The 20,389-nt window shown below is 46.7% G+C and overlaps 9 protein-coding genes across 9 annotated transcripts; 4 read left to right on the forward strand and 5 right to left on the reverse strand.

Annotated features, from left to right (window-relative positions):
- Window positions 1-150: 150 nt before the first annotated feature.
- On the reverse strand, window positions 151-456 carry AOL_s00054g43 (uncharacterized protein; the record flags this gene model as incomplete). The annotated part of the gene is made up of 1 exon (XM_011121359.1): window positions 151-456. The coding sequence occupies one exon, from the start codon at window positions 454-456 to the stop codon at window positions 151-153; it is 306 nt and encodes a 101-aa protein (XP_011119661.1).
- A 176-nt stretch (window positions 457-632) lies between these two features.
- Window positions 633-1,955, reverse strand: AOL_s00054g44 (uncharacterized protein; the record flags this gene model as incomplete). The annotated part of the gene is made up of 2 exons (XM_011121360.1): window positions 633-1,426; window positions 1,484-1,955. The coding sequence occupies 2 exons, from the start codon at window positions 1,953-1,955 to the stop codon at window positions 633-635; spliced, it is 1,266 nt and encodes a 421-aa protein (XP_011119662.1).
- Window positions 1,956-2,321: 366 nt separating this feature from the next.
- On the forward strand, window positions 2,322-2,920 carry AOL_s00054g45 (uncharacterized protein; the record flags this gene model as incomplete). The annotated part of the gene is made up of 4 exons (XM_011121361.1): window positions 2,322-2,378; window positions 2,452-2,487; window positions 2,555-2,689; window positions 2,780-2,920. The coding sequence occupies 4 exons, from the start codon at window positions 2,322-2,324 to the stop codon at window positions 2,918-2,920; spliced, it is 369 nt and encodes a 122-aa protein (XP_011119663.1).
- A 585-nt stretch (window positions 2,921-3,505) lies between these two features.
- Window positions 3,506-4,217, reverse strand: AOL_s00054g46 (uncharacterized protein; the record flags this gene model as incomplete). The annotated part of the gene is made up of 3 exons (XM_011121362.1): window positions 3,506-3,601; window positions 3,679-3,901; window positions 4,003-4,217. 3 exons carry the CDS (start codon window positions 4,215-4,217, stop codon window positions 3,506-3,508), a joined length of 534 nt encoding a protein of 177 aa, XP_011119664.1.
- Window positions 4,218-7,256: 3,039 nt separating this feature from the next.
- On the forward strand, window positions 7,257-9,968 carry AOL_s00054g47 (uncharacterized protein; the record flags this gene model as incomplete). The annotated part of the gene is made up of 1 exon (XM_011121363.1): window positions 7,257-9,968. One exon carries the CDS (start codon window positions 7,257-7,259, stop codon window positions 9,966-9,968), a length of 2,712 nt encoding a protein of 903 aa, XP_011119665.1.
- Window positions 9,969-11,361: 1,393 nt separating this feature from the next.
- On the reverse strand, window positions 11,362-13,794 carry AOL_s00054g48 (uncharacterized protein; the record flags this gene model as incomplete). The annotated part of the gene is made up of 6 exons (XM_011121364.1): window positions 11,362-11,457; window positions 11,516-11,800; window positions 11,871-12,715; window positions 12,774-13,172; window positions 13,240-13,265; window positions 13,361-13,794. 6 exons carry the CDS (start codon window positions 13,792-13,794, stop codon window positions 11,362-11,364), a joined length of 2,085 nt encoding a protein of 694 aa, XP_011119666.1.
- A 2,353-nt stretch (window positions 13,795-16,147) lies between these two features.
- AOL_s00054g49 (uncharacterized protein) lies at window positions 16,148-17,237 on the forward strand (the record flags this gene model as incomplete). The annotated part of the gene is made up of 3 exons (XM_011121365.1): window positions 16,148-16,205; window positions 16,269-16,306; window positions 16,407-17,237. 3 exons carry the CDS (start codon window positions 16,148-16,150, stop codon window positions 17,235-17,237), a joined length of 927 nt encoding a protein of 308 aa, XP_011119667.1.
- Window positions 17,238-17,559: 322 nt separating this feature from the next.
- Window positions 17,560-19,383, forward strand: AOL_s00054g50 (uncharacterized protein; the record flags this gene model as incomplete). Its single annotated transcript, XM_011121366.1, has 8 exons — window positions 17,560-17,742; window positions 17,816-17,847; window positions 17,945-18,065; window positions 18,128-18,135; window positions 18,188-18,427; window positions 18,496-18,964; window positions 19,020-19,101; window positions 19,175-19,383. 8 exons carry the CDS (start codon window positions 17,560-17,562, stop codon window positions 19,381-19,383), a joined length of 1,344 nt encoding a protein of 447 aa, XP_011119668.1.
- Window positions 19,384-19,564: 181 nt separating this feature from the next.
- AOL_s00054g51 (uncharacterized protein) lies at window positions 19,565-20,386 on the reverse strand (the record flags this gene model as incomplete). The annotated part of the gene is made up of 1 exon (XM_011121367.1): window positions 19,565-20,386. One exon carries the CDS (start codon window positions 20,384-20,386, stop codon window positions 19,565-19,567), a length of 822 nt encoding a protein of 273 aa, XP_011119669.1.
- Between the last annotated feature and the right edge of the window lie 3 nt (window positions 20,387-20,389).

Raw genomic sequence — 20,389 nt, forward strand, 5'->3', positions numbered from 1 at the left:
TCATGACAACTTGCCAACCATTGACAAGTCCCACTGATATGACGTTAGAGACCTGTATCCGATTCATCCCCATCCGGTATTTTGAAGAGTGCCCGCTTTTCCTCTTTTCTTATTAGGCACCAGATGACTATCGCATTATATTATGCCGGTTCAGGCCGTGGTGCTTGCCTCGTTTTGGGGGCGTTCCTGTTCTTTCTTTTTCACCAAGTCCTCGAATCTTGCTAACCTCCACTTATACCCCCATCGTCTTTCTATCATCAGCAAGGGGAAACAAATACAACATGCCGTGCCCCAGATAGTGAACGTCCAGCCCACTCCTAATTTAGTTATCATTATCTCAATAAAACTAGTTGAAATGGCACCAAACATGCAGCGGCAGAGGTTTCCGGAAGCCGTAGCCGTAGCAGGCGCAGTTGGATAAAGATCGACTAGGAAAACCGAAATTATCTTATTCATTTTTAAAAATGAATATTTTCAGTTAGCTAAACCCCGATAAACATGCCTCAGGGAGCACTTACACTGATGACGCTGACATTTGAGGCACCGATGATGAACTGGAGGACTAGAGGAACCACAACATGCTACCATAGATACATCATGGAGTTAGGCGCATTGATGGTTTAAATTCTCACTCAAGTAGTCCAATGGGGTAGCTGGCTAACCGGTTTCCTAGATAGAGCCCACCCATATGGAATTATAGCCGCAATACACAACCCCATTGCATACCAAATGCTCTTCAGCCTTGCTTCCTCTAACGGGAATTCACCCACGTTTTCCAACTTCCTCCGATCAAATTTTATTCCCGCTTTTTTCTCCACTGTCTGGAAATCTCTATCAATGATTTTCCCTGTCACGATACTGCTAATAATGCCACCCGTACCAAACGCAAGGTAACACAATCCAATCTGGAGCTCGTTATATCCGTATATTTCTGAGAAAAGCTTTGGGAGACTAGCCATTACGGCATAGAATGCCGCATAGAATATACTCATAACCAGGAGTATGATACTGACATCCTTGTTGAATATTATCAAAATGCTCCGAAGCGGGTTTGGGACCATATCCTTGAGAGTTCTCTTTCTTCTGGCTGAAGCATATTCACTTCTTAGAGCCCAACTCTCCTTCGGACTTACCAATTTCTCCAAGATCGCTCTATTTAAAACCGGGGGGCGAATGCTACCATCCCCTACAACTTTACGGTTTGTCTCGGGGAAGGCAAAGAACATAAGGATAAGTGCCAATGACGAGAATATCACGAGAAACCAGAATATCCACCTCCAGCCGGCAGATTTAGCTATTGCACCCCCAATAACGGGACCCAACGCAGGCGAAGAGAGGGGAAACGAGTTCATAAAGCCCATATATGAACCTCTTTCTGCTGGAGTGGTGAAGTCTGCCAGCGTGCCAAAGGCGATGGCGACGGTACCTGAATAGATTGTTTAGCACGTGCAACCATCAATAACACAGCATACATAGGATGTACCTGAGTTGCCGCTACTTTGAAGCATTCTCAATATCAATAGGGCGGCCAAACTCTTCTGGACAGCGAGGCCGGCACATGCGCCGACGTATACAATGAAAGTAAGGAGATATACTGGGCGTCGACCTAGTGTGTCAGATAGCTCCCCTGAAAGAGTCGGAGCAATGGCCTGAAATATTAAATAAGTTGTGAGAGATAAATTGACCTGCGTTGTAGTTATTTTTAGTTCCTGCTGCACCGGTAGGAGGGCAGGGAGGTAGACTGTCGAACTGAAAGGGGAGAAAAAGGCGAATAGTGTTAGGAGGAATACAATCCATTTCTTTTGAGCTAATGTGAAGACTGAGTAGGCGTTTTCAGATGTATGTGTATATTTGGTAGAATTTGGTGGAACGTGGTCTTGCCTGTTCTTCTCCTCACGTTCCTCTTGCTTCGTTTCGATGTTCTGATGCTGGGACTGGTACGTTGTTACAGACATGGAGATATTTGTTTTTTTCTATGCGTTGAGTCCGTGGTATTTTTTCAGAGGTCCTTGGTTTCAGTGTTTACCAAGTCAATATTAGATATAAGTACCTTCGGGATGGCAATACTTGAAATTTGAAAGATAAAGAATAGAAATAAAAAAGAAAAGATTGAAGTTTATGGGAGGAAATCTTTTATTCATAGTAACCCGGATAATCGGCCGGAGTTTAACCCAGGCTATCGCCGCTTGAATCCTCACAGGTCGCCATTCGTTCATGGTCGAAAGGCTTGGCATTTAGTCAGGTTGGTGTTCAATGGCGGGAAGTTTGATCTAAGCTATCCTACTTACGCAACAACATCAACCTCGAGGAATCGTTTCGCGATGGCTGCACCGTCATCTTATAAGGATAGGAACTTTCTGGCGGTCATTGGAGATGAGGTAGGGTTTTATCCCTGGGGGTTTGACGGCCTTTAGTATAAACATATGTGCTGACTGACAGTATCAACCGTAGGATACAGTAACTGGGCTTCTACTGGCTGGAATCGGTGTACGTCTCGCCCACCGGTTGTAAATAGACCCACTGCCAAACCGGCGAAATTCTAATATGATAACAGCATGTAACGACCGGCGCAAATGCCACTCGGAACTTCCTCGTTGTGGACCCGAAAATAGAAATCGAGAAAATCGAAAAGGCGTTTGATGAGATGACGAGCCGTAAAGATATCGGTATTTTGCTTATCAACCAGCACGTACGTCATTATATACCCCACCGATACCCTAAAATGAAATTATGGGAAGTTTGGCTAACTTTGGGCCACGAGGGAGGGGAGGTGTGTTAGGTTGCGGAGAGAATACGATATAAAATCGACATGTACACAGCTGCGTTCCCTGCCGTCCTAGAGATCCCGTCGAAAGACCACCCATACGACCCGGAGAAGGATAGCGTCTTGAAGAGGGTTAAGAAGTTATTCGGGGAATAGGACGATTGATCGATATATGCTCTAGGGTGCTCGGTGGGCCAATGCTTTCCTCGTTGGCTGCTTTCGGCTTATTTTGTATAGAAACTTGGGTCTTCATACTATGATTTAGTATCTAGCGTACATGATATATCTAGGATCACTACAGGTCACGAAACATGTAGCTCTTTCCACGGGTGAATTGTAGTTGTTGTATGAAGGGGTGCATGATCATTCCACATCCCTGAGACGCTTGTAAAACTGATATCATCCCATTCAAGTTGCACCAAAACCCAATCTCAACAGACCTTCTACATGCCAATTAAAAACCAGACACAAGATACTCCAGCAAGCAAATGGCTATTGTTGTACACCGCAAATATCAGGACTTAACAGCTAACAGAAGAAAAAAAGCAACCAAAGGAAGAAAGAAACAAAGCCCGTGCAATCTGTTTCGGCTGAAATTAAATGTACGCGGATGCCACGATTAATGTCGGACGCTACAGCCATAGAAAAACAATTGATGATGATAATGATGAACACCAAACTGGTTGGAATAGCACACGCTATTTCGGATATAGCCAATGGAAGAGTTCTGTCGAGGTGTCTTTAGCGGCGGGCAAAGGTCACTTCTGCGTGCAAGCAAGTAATAAGGTCGCCGTCCTCTTTCTCAGTATAGAGCTCGGCTGTAACCTTGAATTTACCCTGTATACATGTTAGTCTCGAATTACTGTGGTTTTACAATGATCCAAGTTATCATAACTTGGAGGGAACGAGCATACTGGTGGGATTTCCTTTGGGAGGTCCTGATCCTTGACAATTTTCAACGGACCTGGTTCGATTGGGCAGTTGACGGTGGTGTTGGCTTTTTCGAGGTTGGAGCAGAAATCAAGAGTCTGCTTGATAAGGGTGATATAGCCAAGTTTAACCTCTACTTTCATTATAGCGCCCTCTTCGATGCGTCTCTTTACTTCACCGGAAGCCTCCAAGTGTAATGTTTTACCACTGTTTTTTTTGAGAAGAAAAACCAAAAAGAACGGTGGGATACAAATGTTAGTACCCAAAGATTTTAATTTGAGTGCAGAGTTCACGAAGAGAGTACTAACACAGCAGGCGGGTTTGGGTTGATGTAAATTCTGTCAATTTTTACCAGGTCTGTGGCTGGGTCTGAGCAGTGAACGATTGGAGAGCCGCCGGGGATGGTGGCATCCCAGCTGACGGGTTCATCAAAACTCCCGATGGGAGACTGCCCAAGGTCGATAGCAAAGGCAGAGGCAGAGGAGGCAGCGGCCAAAAGAGTGACGACATTTGAGAACTTCATGGTGGTAGTGGTGATGATGATGACGATGGTCTAATGTGGTGGCGATTTCGGAGTGACGCCGGTCTGTTTTACAACAGGAAGCACTTTAAGAAACCAAATTCAACGATACGGAGGAGGAGAAATAAAAACCAAATTCTTCCGCGATGGCTTCGCTCGACTCTAAAGAATACGAAGTAGGACGATACTCAAGAATGAGACTTTAAGTATATTCGAGAAGGGGAGAAAGGGAGAGAGAGGGAGAAGGGAAGGGAAGAGAAGAGAAGGATGAAGAGGAAGTTCTAGTTTGGGCTGGCCTGGCGATGATGAAATAGCACAGCGCAGGCTGAGACTCCCAGCCATTTTTGGGAGACCGCCGGGCGGGCAAACAGAGAATGTGACCAACGAGCAGGCATTATTCTGCACCAAGCTAAGCTACCAAACGGGAGAGCTCGACCGGCCGACTCATATTATTTTTTTTAAATATAAAACCCGCAGTTTCCCAGGACTTGATATGAGGTAAGTAAATAATTAATAGCCAGTCCATTCGATATAGATTCTACATGCCTGTATATGATATCGATATGCCTGTATGTCTGTAGGTAAGTAAGTACTTACATAAGTACCTATCTTCCTTCTATTATATAAGGGTAGATGTCCTATATACACCTTATACCTTATATATATTATATATACTTACCTACTTACCTACTACTTAAGTATAGGTATATTGACGGATGTCGGATGTTCAAGTCAACAGCTTCTATTCTCCCCATCAACATTTGCATCGATATCTCGATTATCCTGCCCCAAACAACGGCCGCCGACAAGGGAAAGAAGTTGCAAGGATCGGGGTGTTCTCTTGCATCACACCAATCTGGAAACGGCTTGGTCCCATGCAAGTTCGAAAGATGGGTGCTTTCGTCGACTGCCTTAGTACTTATCGGTCTTCCTTAAAAGAATGATGACTACATCGGTTCCCACATGCCAGTTGCATTCCCAGGGCAAGCGACAGTGCATACACAGTGCCTGCTACCTCTAGTACTCCACAGGAGGATACACAGGCATACTCCTTTATGTAAGTGAGTAGTGTACTGTGCCTGGTGAAGCAGCAGCAGCAGATGGAACGGATGCATGGTAACATAGTCAAGTCACCACCCGACACTGTGCAGCCTTAACCGCTCCAATTCTCCGGGCCATCTCTCGGACCCTCTCTTTCTCTATTTTCTCTTCCTCTGTATGTATGTCCTTACCTAGGTAAGTCTGTATATGTACGGTAAAGTACAGTACAGTACAGTACTCAAGGACATACCGACTGATATGATGGAAGTGGTGACGGTTGAAATGGATAATCATCACCAAAAAAAGTTTTTTTTTTTTTTTTTTTTTTTCTCTCCCTTCCCTTCCCTTCCTCTTAACTCATCCTTTGACATAACTTCCTTTCCTCTCCTCCCAATAATACCTCCTTCTTACTCTTCTGCCGTGCTTAACCTGGGATGTGCCAACAGGAAGGGGGAAAAATAAAAATAAAATAAAAATAAAAGTGAGAATAGATAAGGAGAGGCTACATACACTCCACCGTCAGCATGGTTCGAAGCACGAAGGACACACTAAAACCCATCTTGAGATGGCGGGTCTGTGGTGTGCATGTCCTTCACACTCACACTCGCACTCACACGCACCCGCACACACCTACCAAGTGGAGACAACAGTTGGAAACTATCTAAATGTGTTGACAGCCTCAACACAACACTCCATACGCAACACTACGCAACACAACAACACATTATCCAGTCTGACAAACGATTTTCTCTCGCTCCCTCCCGCCCTCTCTTTCTCCCTGTTTATCTCTCCCTTCTCCCTCTCTTTCTTTTTGTGTATGTGTATGTGTGCCTGTTCTGTTCTCTTCGGTGTGCCTGTTTTGTTTTGTCTGTTCTGTTCTGTTCTGTTCTGTTCCCGCTCTGGTTCAATCCCGTTCAGTTCAGTTCGGTTCAGTTCAGTCTTGTCCGTTTTGTCTGTTCTGTCCGTTCTGTCCGTCTGCTCTGGCTGGCTGGCTGGTTCTGGCTGGCTGGCTTTGGCTGGCTGAGAAAGTAAGTCAGTCCGCTGTGGTTTCCTCCCTCCTTCCTCTCTTTCTCCCTCAGAAGCTTCTTTCTTCCATCATCATCATCACCACACCACCACCATCACACACACTCACCTATTCCCATCGTCACTTGCCGCCGCCCGTCTGTCGTCTCACCCTCAGGAACCCCTCCACCGCTCTAAATACCTTCAGTCGTCGCCGAAACCAATCTCAATTCTTGCCTCCCCTCCGTCTCGCCTCTTCTCTTTTGCTCCGGTCTGTCCTTCCATCCTCATCCCCCCCCGCGACTGTTTTTGTTTCCTTCCAATCTCGACACCTTCGCCGTTTCGAAACCAGCCTCACTCTCATACTCTCCTCGGCTACTTTTCTTATACTGACTTCCACCCCTCTCGACTGTTGTCTAGATTCTCTATTCTCCATTGGATCCGTCGTCTACTCCTTATCGCCTCAGCCGCCTCTTTGTTTTGGTTCGAGTCAACGTTCATCCTTTTCGGCGACTCTACGCACAGACAGCCCGAAATCTCCTTACATAAACGTTCGTCAAAGGAAGCGCAAAACACTGGCCCGACAAGATAACTTTGCCAACCAATTCTGTAAATACCTTTCGACTCTCGATATCGCTAGGAATTCTCCTCGTGATAAGCAAAGAAATCGACCCAACCGATAGGCTTCACAAGCCGCCCCTTTGCCTCGGAGGGAGAGAGAAAAAGTGAGAGAGAGAGAGAGAGAGAGAGAGAGAGAGAGAGAGATAGGAAAGATAAAAGTAAAATACAATACTAATAAAGTAATAAGTCGCAGGGAGCCATAGGCTGTATCGTTTCTCTCGATCCGTCACTTCTCTCTCTTTTTTCCCTTTCCCGCTCGTACCCTCTCTATATCCCACACTGAGGATGATCATCCGGTTGATATAATCCTGAACAACTTCTGCTCCTCTCTTCTTATCGTGTTTCCTTACGAGGAGGACTTCATTTAAGCTAGAAATGAATGAGGTTCTCACAAATGGCTCGCGTCCATCCCCCACCCCATCGAATCCGCCTTCTACCGTTCGAAATTCCGTCTCCGTCTCCGATCTTCCAAATGTCAACACGGCAAGCGAAATCCGTTGTTTTTGCGGCTACGATTCCGATGATGGTTTCACAATACAGTGTGAGAGATGCCTTCACTGGCAGCACGCGCGTTGTGTCAATATAAACCAGAATAGTGTCCCGGAGACCTTCATCTGCTACTATTGCGAAGTCCGGGATCTGACGCAGGCCGATATCACAAGGGCGAGAGAATACCAGTTGAAGGAAATTGGCGGCGGTCCGAAGAAGACCCAAACCCAGGCCAAACGGGGAACCGGGGCTTCTCATCGAAGGCGTGACACTAACGGTGCCGGTCATTCGAGAAGTTATTCGGAAAGTACATCACACAAACTCCAAACCCCTAAAGACCACCCTGCCGGAAAATCGAGAGGACGGCAGCGGCAAATATCCACACAAGCACACACGAACCTACCAGATACATCCGCCTCTCCCGATGAACACTCGCCGACAGGGAAGAGCCCAAGCATGGAACGGGAACTTGGTTCTGATTCTGAGGTCCCACCGTCAGTATACACCAAGGAATACAGTCCTATTACATGTAACACCATAGTTTCTCCCGAGGTTGACCACAAGATCAAGACCTGGACCCACGATGCTGTCAATAACCGTACCAAAACCACGGATGCCTCGCTCCCATGTATCCCTCGAAGATACTCAAGTTCTGAATTCCACGAACTGATACCTTCCGGGCACACTGTGAGATATGTATCATCACCAGAAGAACTATCTTCCATCGGCCTCCCCCTCATTCGACTAGTCGCCGATACACCTTCCAAAGCGGACCAATTTGTCATTGAATACGTCGGCGAGATCGGATCGAAAACCAGTTACATTCAGGATACTCTCAACCAGTACGGAAGGATACGTCACCCTAAGGCTTTCGTCCTGTTTCACCCCCAGCTCCCGATCTATATCGACGCAAGGCGATGCGGTTCCGAAGCCCGTTTCGTACGGAGGAGCTGCCGACCCAACCTCAAGTTTGAGACTATGGTCATCGACGGTACCGACCTGAAATTCGCTCTATACACGAGCCAACCCATAGAGCGTGGTGCCGAACTCACCATCGGCTGGGAGTGGGACAATACCCTCCCATTCGCAAGATTATTGGACGATGCCGCCACGGTCGAAGAACTCGAACCCGAGTTGGTACAAAGGATGAAGACTTGGGCCGATACGGTCACAGCTACTGTCGGTGAATGCGCCTGTCCTGATAGCGATGTATGCTTAATGGCAAGACTAAAAGGGGATGCCCCGGTCGGAAAATCGAAAAAGGTGTCCAAGTCGGGGACTAAGCGTCGCTGGCGGGAGATGCACGAATCTAATTCCACCGGTCGGGAAATGAGCCCTGAGAAGCACGATCCCGAAGCAAAATATAAACGCCGCTCATCCAGCACGTCATCCCATCGCAAGTCTGAGAGTAGAGACAGAACTCCGACTTATATCACTGCTGATATCACACAAAGCAGCGTGATAACAGACCAGAATTCATCCGCAAGAGAGGCTCGGAAAATGAAGGATACTATCAATCTCATCGAGAAACTAACCAATCCAGAGTCATCGCATAACAGGGGGAAGCGAGTAAAACGTTCTGGGCTACCACCATCGGTCCAATCAGCTTCTACATTAGATTTTCCGGAGAAATTACCCAAACCCGTTGCAGAGCCAGGACCAATAGCAGCTCCTTCGGCTGTTGGACAGGCCACGGGGCCGAACAAGGCATTGAACTCCAATCAGAGCAGCCCCGGCAAGCAGGTCAATGGGACATCGCCACCCCGACTTGGTCCGAAAGTATCTTATGTCGACGGCGGTGTACAAACCGATGTTGACATCACCACCCGTGCTCCTATCCACTCACTCCCAACCAGTCGAAAAATGAGGATCTTGGCACAGTTCCGGGCACAAAGTGCACAGCGTGAGAACGCCTTGAAGAGCCAACTCTCCATCGTCAAAGAAGAAGAGTTTTCACCAAAAGAGGCCACCACCACCGTTTCTGATGGAGATGTTGTCATGGCTGACGATGAAGCCAGCGCTCAACAGACCACATCGCCCCTAACCCCTCTCCTCGAAATAAAATCCGAGCAGTCAGAGCAAACCAACATGGCAGAGATGGATGTCGATATTGCGACTAAGCCTCTTGCAGACAGTGATGCTAGTGGCGATAATATTACCCCAGCTGTCGTATCGGCATCAAAAACCCCCCTCTCTGTTCAACTACCTCCAACGCCGCCGTTGCCTAGTGTCAATATTCCCCCACAGAACACTACAAAGCAGGTACTATCCACTCCTTCAGCATCTTCGACTTCACCGATATCCCCTTTCCAACCTCAGACGCCTAGTCTTCCGGCACCTGCAAACACAACACAGTCAACGTTGCCAACACCTCCAGCACCTTCTACTGGCCGCAAGAAGATGAGCCTGAGTGACTACACAAGGAAGAAAGCAGAGTCTCTTGAGAAGGACAAGGTTGGCCCCACGGCGAACCATTTATCCACTGTTGTAGATAGTGAACCTGAGGTTAATGGCGCTCGATCTTCTACCCCCGCGGAGTCTACAGCGGTGATGGACCTTGATCCTCCAAACGCTAATATCTTAGCGAATGGGGCTTGAGGATCTTGAATCGCCCTAGAAGATGAAATGATGCTCGGAGGTGGATTTGATGGAATATTCGTCTCCCTTATTGCCGTCTATTGTTTATTGTCCACGAACTTAGATACCTTCTACGGTGGCCTGGAGTTTTTCTTTTCTCTTTCTCTTCGTTTTTTTCTTTCCTTTTTTTTCTTTCGGAGTTTCATTACTTTTTGGGCGGTTGTTTTTCCTGATATCCCCGTTTGGGTCCTTCAAGAGCTCCCTTTGATTTACGAAGCTATTATTTTCCCTTATTACTTGTAGTACCCCTTGCTCGGTCTCTTTGGGGGTGGTTTCGGTTCGCTCCCAGATAACACGCTCTCCTCAGGGACCGCTCCAACCCCGTAAACACTTTTACTCTTTTCCTTTCAAGGTCTCTGCATATGTCTTTACGGTTGGGGCGTCAAAAAAACGAAAAGCTCAGGTCTTATGTTTTCAAACTACCTTTCGTTATCCTATCTAAATCATTACACTACTTTACTATTACTTCTTGTAAATCCCTTCTCTTCCTTTTCTTCTTCTTTTGATTTTCCCCCTCTTTTTGCTACTCAACGAGCGCCTGGAAAGACCGTTGCGTTCATACCCGGCGAAGAATGAAAGATGCCCGCTTCTAGACATGCAGGCGATTGTGATGTTAATTCATGGCCTTTCCTTCTACTATTTCTCTTTGTGTATCCCTCGGGAACGACGTGAAATGTCCATAAATGAGCGAGTGGATTAAATGGATTCTTTCATATGAGTGTTTAACATATTAAGTATTTCCGAGCAGCTAAATGCGTAGTTGTTCGACGTTGGGGGGATTGGGCAGACTAGATAGGTACCTATGTGCATATATATATATACTACTTAAGTCCCTATATAGGTATATATACATGCGGTTTATGATGCAATTTCGAGACGAGGCTACATGCATGCACAGGGCATCAATGCATTCTTTTCCTCTCCTCTTCTTTATTATTTTTTATTTATCGTAGGTCGTGATTAGATTAGAGAAAGAACATCATAGGGAAAACTAGTATTTGAATTTGTTTCTTATAGCATTTGTCCACCTCTTCGAGTTCCCAATAATACATAGAATAACAGACAGCAGGAAGAATGAGATGAGATAACCATCTTTGCGTTCGTACTGCAAGAAAAAATAGAGAGAGTCTGACATAAACCACAGAATATTACCAAAAAAAAAAAGCCCATCAAAGTAAAGATATCATGACACCATATCGAAGCACAGTGAAACGGGAAAGGAATAATAACAATGAATACCAATCATTAAAAAGGCCATGAAGGAAAGAAATAGAAAGAGGAAATGAGAAGGCCAAAAGAACAAACAAGCAAACAAGCAAACAAAAGAAGTGTACGTCTATTTCCTCAGCTTAATTTAGTTGCCTGCCTTCTTGTACGCCGCATCAATCTCAGTTTTGTAGTGGTCAGTTAGGCCTCTTCTGTTCAGTTTCATAGCAGCAGTGACAAGACCCTATAATTATCGTCAGCTTTGTTTTCAGAGGTATAGCGGAATTTAGGGGGCTACGTACGCTCTGCGGTGTCCATTCATCGTCAGCAATAACGACGCCATCGATGAGTTCAATACCAGCGAGACCTCCTCGCCTTCCGACAGCAAGCAAGTCCTTCAAGACAGCGGATTGAATCTTGCTATCGTGGACGATAGTCTCGAGTTCACCTGCAACACTGAGATCGGCAGCGAGTTTCTTGATGTTGACTTCATGAGGTTGAATGAGAGCGACAGGCTTGGCCTTCTGCGTATCTGCGTAGACGCAGATGTTCTGAACGTACGAGCAGGATCGGTAAATAGATTCAAGCTAGAATTTGTAGAAATTAGAAACCATTTTCAAAGGGGGGGTTTTTTTCCGTGAAGAGGGGAGTTATTACCTTTTCAAGAGCAATGTACTCTCCGTGGAGTGTCTTGACAAGATTCTTCTTTCTGTCGATGATCTTTAGATGACCACTAGGAGTCCATTCGCCGACGTCGCCCGTCTTGAACCAACCATCGTCGGAGTAGGCTTCACTCGTCTCCTTCTCGTTGTTGTAGTACTTTTCGGCGACGGCCGGTCCACGGATCCAGATTTCGCCCTGTGGCGGGTTGCTAGCGGTGGAGTATCCAGCATCTAAGTAGTCAACAAGCTTAATTTCAACGGCACCGACAGGCGCACCCAATGTCGTGTTAGTCCATTGGTAGGGGTTCATGATGCACCCGTTTGCGCAAGTCTCAGTCAAACCGTAACCAATAATCATTGGTGCAATAGCCATGGAGACAAAATGCTGAGTTTCTTTAGACAAAGGACCACCACCGTTGAAGCAAACCTTGAGTCTACCACCGGTGGCCTCGCGTATCTTGCTGAAAACCACAGCATCAAGAAGACTAGTACCTGGCAAACCAGAATTCAACAGGAACGACTTGGCGGACATAGCACCCCAGAAAAGCTTCTGTCTAAAAGCTGGTTGCTGCTTAACTCTGATTTCAACACCCTTCTTGACGGTTTCCCAGACCTGTGGCACGCCAACGAGGACAGTGGGTTTTAATTCACGGATGTCACCGGCGCAATTCTTCATGGAGACATCGGTCAAGGTTCGGATGGAACCGTAACCCAAAGTACCACCCCAGTAAAGAACAACATTTTCGAATGCGAATTCGAGGATATGGGCAAGTGGGAGGTATGCAAGAAGAGTATCTTCTCCACCAACAAAATCGCCAACGGCGGTGTGAATGCCGGCAACTAAATCGTATAATTAGCGTCTCAATCCTTCACCAAGCGCATTAATTCTCGAACTTACTAGCGGCGACAACATTAGATTGCTTGATGTAGACACCCTTGGGGGTACCGGTCGACCCAGATGTGTACATGATGCAGGCAAGGTCGGAAGATTCGGAGGGGTTGGATTCGGCTGGGTGTTCCTTGCCCTTGGCCTTGACAGCGTCCCAAGAAAGGATAGTAAGGTGTGGGTGGGCACTTTGGAGCTTCTCTACATGTTCTGGATTTGGGGCGGCATCGGCATCATTGTAGATGATGAGGGAAACCTCCTTCGCAGTTTTGAGGGGCTCGACAAGATTATTCAAGAGGTGTGCATCAACAACGACAGCCTTAGCACCGGTTTCGACAAGAGCATGGGTAAGACCGCTTTGTCCGAGAGTATCGTAGGCTGTTGTGATGGCCATTCCTTGAGACATGGCAGCTGTACAAAGTGTATATTAGCTTCAGGCCCAGCAGATTCACAGCGGATTTGTTATTTTTAGACTCACCGTGAGCACTTGACAACCATTGTACGCTACAGAAGTTCAAATATGTCAGAATCTCTTTCCGGGTTTCGAAATTCGCTTTCAAGCGTGCATCCAAGGGGGAAGAGTAGAAGGGGGTTTTTACCTAGTCGCAGCATAAATCTGTATTCTATCACCCTTCTTTAAGCCAAGAGCAACAAAACCGCTGGCAACGTCCTTGCAGAGTTCATGGTATTGCGAGTAGGTAATAAATTCAAATGGTGATTTTTCAAAGTAAGCCCATTCCTTTGGAACTTCGGTCTCCTTTCCATCGACGAATTTCTTGATCATCTTGGTTTCCTTGTGCATTTGAATCAACTTCCTCCAACCGACACAGCGGATATCGCCGTACTTTTGGGAACTGCGAACGACGATGTCCCAAACGGTATTGACATCGTCGGAAGGACGCTCCCAGATACCGTCTTTGGCGGCAGGATGTCTACGCGGGATGCCTTCACCTTCAACTTTTGTGGCGCCGGGAACCTCCACGGAGAATGGTGGCTTGGCCGACATAACCGGGTATAGATGTGCAGGCTTCATTTTGGCGGTGATTTAAGGTATAGGAAACGAATTCTAAGTATACTTGAAAGGGAAAAAAGGAGCGAAGATATGGCGATGAATTCCTGCGGGAAGAAGGACGAGGTCCGGAGAGTTAGCAGGAGTTTCGGGTACACGGACGTACGATAATAAATGAAGGTGTTAATGGCAGCAACGGGACGCGCGAAAACGAGGGACGACAAGCACAAGGTACAAGCAAGTTCCCAGCAAGCATCCAGCAAGCACCCAGCATCCACACACGCATACACATACAAACACGCAAGCTCAAGCAGACAAACTAGGATGACGTCGACCACAAGTAACGTGAGGAAGAAAACTGACAGCACCTTTTTTATTCTTATTTCTTTTCTTTTTCGTCTTTTTGGGAGCCGATAATGCTAGGACGGGCGCTGTTTGGGGGTTTATTATTATTGATGGCTCAGAAGGAAAGGAAAAATGAAAGGGAGAGAAAGGAAGAAAGAAAAGAGAGGAGAGGAGAGAAGAGGAGAGAAGAGCGAGTTATAGTTTGAATCCTGGGCTTGGGGGTGGGATAGCACTGTTTTGTTGGGAGATGCTGAGTCCTCAGGTATTTCGCCATGCAATGCAGGTACTTGATAAGTAAGTAGCTAAACTGCCACTACTCCTACCACAGCCTCTGCTGCTGCTACTTCCTGGCGTTCGCACTGCTGCTCTTTCCAAGCGACTACCCAAATAGGTACACGTACCTACTTGACGAACTACTAACTGGCAGTTGGCAGTTGGCAGTTCAGCATCGAAAAGAAAAGAAAAACTCACTCCCAGGAATGCAGCTGCTGAAAACGTACCCACGGCGCGGAAAGAAGCAGGTCAACGGTTCGTTGGTTTTACATAAGCAGGCATCCGCTCGCAAACGGGCTGCTTCTTTGATATCTCGACACTCCAGATACGTATGTACGAGTGTATGTATGTGTGTATGAACAATCCGGGGTAATGAACGGGGTGGATACAATGACAAACAACTGACTGGGGGTTCGTGCACAAACAGATGTGATAAAGAACGGAACGGAAAGGGACAATTCGATTTATGTACTCACCCACAAAGGTCGATATAAAACTTCTGATCCCGGCCGGTCTTGTGCAAAAGTCTGTACGGTTCTACAAAAGTATGGGGGAATATATATGATCGAGCGGAGGGGAAAGAGAAGTGAAAGAAAAGGAAGAGTGGGACACGACGGCTGTTTAAAGGGCCTCTTCCCCAAGCATACACGGCGAACAAACGGGGTGGGTGGCTAGCTGGGGTTCAGATCAAATCGCGGCCAAGGAGCCTGGTCACTCTCCCGCTTTGTCTGGGCTCAAAGCCTGCTGATATTGCACCTGTCACTTTTTTTTGACTTCGTGGTCTTCTTTGATCCCGCAATCGCGATATCACTGCAGAGGCGTTGGTTGTCTGCGGAAATAGCCTTTGGCTAAGAGACAGAGGGCTGGGGAGAGCTTCTTGGCGAGACAGTTTATATCGAGATATCGACCCTGGGCGTTTCTTGGGCCTGTCCTGGGCGTTGGGTTCCAATGAGATGTCGAGGGTCAGGCGACTTTTCAGCTGATAATTCGATGATATGTAGGACCGCAAGTGTAAAACGGTTCGAATGGCAAGCAGAACTGGGGGGAAGAGGGGGGGGGAGAAAGGGGACTATGGAGGATTACGGCAGCCCAGCTCGTATAAGAACCTCTCGCCATGCATGGTATTCCGACGATATTGTTATTTCCAATTTGCATCTGCATCACAATGTTGGTAAAACCGAGGCTGGACTGTTTTACCTCGTTTTTGCTTGAAGCAGTGAACGTGATTAATTCCTTCCGCTTTGATACCGAACACAGTTGCATTGTCAAGAAGCTTGCTGGGCATCTTGTTCGAGGAAGCCTGCGCCGTTGTAGACCATTCCATCTCTGGTTCAAATGGTGCCGGGAATTATTCAATCAAATTTGCAAAGGACTGGCAATTTCATGCATCTGATAGGACCCTCGAATGGGGCATACCGAGGCTCAACCATATTAGCTAATTGTCTGGTAACGGAAAAGTTTGCGGTTGTTCTGAAGCTGTCTCTCGCCTATTTTTCGCTTCTAAGCAGGTGGATAACCATCCCATTACATCTGCATCGGTCACCCCGCCATACGTACCGCATACGTATATATTATCCATGCACACCTACATGCTGTAAGTATACATACATACGTATTAGTCCCTTGGTTCTGGAGATTACTTGATTAACATTGCTTTACCCGCATCCACAACAGGCGCCGGCGGTGGCCTTGACGTCTGTTTCACTCTTCTCTGTTGCATTGTGCCACTAGCAGCTCATTTCAACGCAAACTATTGCCAATGTCAGACTTAGTCTCAAGCCTTGACGACGAATTCAAAGTCCTGGACCCTGAAGAAGGTTAGCACCCGTTTTGACGTTTATGGCAGGAACCTGCATAGGTATCTGACAATTTGTTTCTAGAATGCTTCCTTCTCTTCTTAAACAAGCCGGATAGTAGGGTAAGAGAAACAAAAACAAAAAAGATAGTGGTGATGATGATAATTCTTACTTTTATCGATTTATTTTCCCATGATAGCGCTACAAGCTAAGCTGCTCCAGGACTTAGGCTTCGTCAACCGTACCGAGTCCACCGTCTCGGTATCGATCAACTCCCAGGATCTCACGATCCACCAGTCCCCGTCATTACTTACCTCAACCAGGGAGGCGGGCACAACAGGGGCTGTTCTCTGGAAGGTAACCCCTCTACTCGCCAGTTGGCTCACTCACCCATGTAACACCGTTTTCCAACGGATCTTGAAGCCGGATTACACGGTAATCGAACTGGGGGCTGGAACATCAGGTGTTCTCGCAGTATCCTGTGCGCCGTTTGTAGGAGCATACTATGCAACGGACCAAGATTACTGCCTCAAACTCCTGCGCAAAAACATATTAGAGAATACTAAAGACGTCGCCGAAAAGTCCTCAAAATCGAAGGGGAAATCATCGAATAAGCGAGCTAAAAGAGGTCCGGAAGCATCGTCTCAAACAACCACCACAGGGAATGCGACTGTCCTGCCCCTTGATTGGCAACTAACAGAAGCATCTTCGATCCCGGAATTCAAAGAGAGACAAATCGACATAATCATTGCGGCTGACTGCATATACAATGAATCTCTGGTCGAACCGCTGGTAGACACCATGGCGGACCTGAGCAAATTGAACAGAAGTAAAAATACATCTGGCGAAACCGATCACGATGTAACATTGGTTATGGTTGCACAAGAACTAAGATCCCCTGATGTTTTGGAAGCATTCATGAAAACCTTCTGTGCAAAGTTCCAAGTGTGGCGCCTTCCAGACAAACTCTTCAAGGACTGTGGCGATGGAGGAAAAGGTCTCATGGAGGGTGGTGGATATGTTGTGCATGTTGGTATCCTGAAGCAATATTGATAAGCCCACTTTCAACCATTATCGTAAAGCTGCCGGTCGCCATCCACCGATATTAGAACTAGCTACATGTAGATCTTTATTACCGATCGCTACGTGTCCGAAATCCGGTTCGTTCCCTCGGGCCCAGAATCCGGGGTAGCTCTGAATTCAGCCGTAGTTACCCGCACTTGCTTCCCGAGCTTCAGCATGCCAATACCCCAAAGCTACCTAGTTAACTAGCCCAAATGGTTCTCTGCCAACTTACCCAGAGAATAGATAGAAAGACAACCAGAAGACAAAGACGTAGACAATACCTGCCAAGCATCTTCATGATCAATTCGTTATGAGGAGATCCATATCCACCATTGCCTCATGCGCCGGGCCCCGTAGCCCAATAGGAGGATGTCTACAAGCTCCCCTCCGAGGCCGGATCCTTCGGTACATTAGGTACCAGAGCACCGTACCGGCCAAGCCCTCCCCTCTAGCTGGAGTTCGGGTCCTTGACCTCACCCGAGTGCTCGCTGGGGTATGTATGCTCCCCGAACATCATACAAATATACCACGATTTCAACACATATAAATCCACTAACATCTTATAGCCATATTGCACACAAATACTAGGGGATTTAGGGTAACTCCCCCCCTCCTCCTCCTCTCTTTCCTCTACCATCCATATAGCCCCGTTCTTTCTTTTTGCGCCGTATATTCTAATACTGTTTGGTGTATAGTGCGGATGTCATCAAAATCGAGCATGTCACTAGAGGTGATGATACCCGAGCCTGGGGGCCACCATATGCGCCGCGAAAGGATGGAAAATCTGGACCCGGTGAAAGCGCATACTTTCTTGCGGTTAGTGTATCATTCGATTGAATTCTCACGGACCCCAAACTAATGACAAAAAACAAACTTAGGTGAACAGGTTCGTCTCCCTGCAGAGAAAAATATGTACTATTGTTTAACGTTTCAAGCAGGAATAAACGATCGCTCGCCTTGGACTTTAAGGCAGCCGAAGGACAAGCTATCGTCAAAGCCCTCGCGAAAACAAGTGATGTACTAGTAGAAAACTATCTACCTGGAACTCTAGCTAAATACGGTCTCGACTATGAAACCCTGAGAGCGGAGAATAAAGGTTTGATTTACGCAAGCATTACGGGATATGGACAAACCGGCCCTTATAGCGATAGAGCCGGATATGATGTTATGGTTGAAGCGTAGGTCTACAGCAGCCGCCCAAAATGAAAGTAGAGAATCGGAATATGATATTAAAAACCGTTTGTAGGGAAATGGGCCTCATGCACATTACCGGCGAGCGTGATGGTTCCCCAGTCAAAGTGGGTGTCGCAGTAACAGATCTGACAACAGGTTTATACACTTCCAACGCCATTCTTGCCGCTCTTTTATCTCGCGCTTCTACTTCGCAGGGCCAACATATCGACATGTCACTTTCAGACTGCCAGGTTGCAACATTAGCTAACATCGCATCTTCTGTTTTGGTATCTGGGAAACGGGATGGAGGTAGATGGGGGACAGCGCACCCCAGTATTGTACCTTACGAGGCCTTCCCTACTTCCGATGGAAGTATTTTGTTAGGAGGAGGGAATGATAGGTTATTCGGGATTTTGTGCAAGAGGATTGGGTACCCCGAATGGGCTTCTGATGAACGATTTGTGACGAACGAGAAGAGAGTAGAGTACCGATATATACTTGTTCCGATGATTGGAGAGGAAACAAAGAACAAGAGTACACAGGTATGCTTAGCTTACTATTTTAGAGGTTGCAATGCTTACAGATGCGGGTTTACAGGAGTGGCTAGAGATATTTGAGGGTAGCGGCATGCCGTATGCAGCAGTCAACGATGTTTATGACACACTACATCATGATCATGGTGAGTTACATACTACGAATAGTCCCCAATGTGCCCCTACAGCACTAATTTACTGCCTAATCTCGGTCGATAGTTCTTGCTCGGGGCATGGTGAAAGAAGTCCATCACGAAGCATGCGGCCCCATCAAGCTCGTCAATACTCCATTTAAATTCTCAGATGCCGAAGTGTCGATTCGTCACGCACCACCAACCTTGGGCGAAGACACGAGTGATATATTGAAAGAATTGGGGTTTACATCGGACCAAATTAACGATCTCAAATCTGAAGGGGTTGTCGCTTGAGCTATTGACAGATTACAATTTATTCTGTACAGATAGCACGTGTTGGAGTCTCGCATCACGAAGGTCAGATTTAGGACTAGATTTGCCATAATGTAGGTCGGTATTTGCCTTTAGAGCATTCATATACGTGACATAGCCACCATCTAGATAAGTACTTCATACCAAGCATTGCATGTACACCTTAGAACTCCGAAAGGCGAGTTCCCCCCGAGTTTTCGTCATCCGCGAAGAAATCACCATCGTCTAATGGTGAATACTCCTCCTCCAATAGTTGCTGATCTGGAACTATCTCATCACCAGATTGGATATATTGATCGTTGCTTGAACTTGGATTCCCTCCTCTTCCCATTCCCACTCTTCCCAACTGGGGCTCTTGATACAGATTAGCTTCGTTGTTGTCAATATCTGGCACGACATCTTGACCGTATCCTGGAAGCTGAATTCCAGAATCAGGTTCATCCACTTGGCCTCCGTAAGCCTGAGTGTTATATATCTCCGACAACATTCTAGGAAAATCTTCTTGCATACCCAACATACGCTCACCATTTGCAAGCGATTGATGTGATCGCTGTTGGTTCTCCAGAGCCTGGTCATGGGAGTTATAATATCGGCCATGATACATAGGTTCGGGTATTAATGGTTGCCACCTAGCCATATACGGATTACTGCCAAATAGCCGCGGATCCCATAAATTTTCACCTATTGGTGTATTATCACGATACGCCATGTCAAACTCGGGTCCCTGCATAGGGTCATTTCTCGACATCTGTATCTCTTCGATAATTTGGTTGTTTACTTGATTCGACTGGCCTTCTTCTTTAGTTAGTCCTTCGCCCTCGTTTTTGACCTGCACATCCTCTAGTAACTCGGGGGGTATACTATTAGGTTCGATCCCAACGGTCGGCCAATTATTGACCATATCCGGTACAGTCTCCTCATTGACATCTGATAGATACTTTTTTAGCATCTCCGTTCGTCTTTCGACTTCCTCAACTGGTGCCATGGG

This window comes from Orbilia oligospora (genome assembly GCF_000225545.1).
Source record: "Orbilia oligospora ATCC 24927 unplaced genomic scaffold scaffold00054, whole genome shotgun sequence".
Classification (NCBI taxonomy): domain Eukaryota; kingdom Fungi; phylum Ascomycota; class Orbiliomycetes; order Orbiliales; family Orbiliaceae; genus Orbilia; species Orbilia oligospora.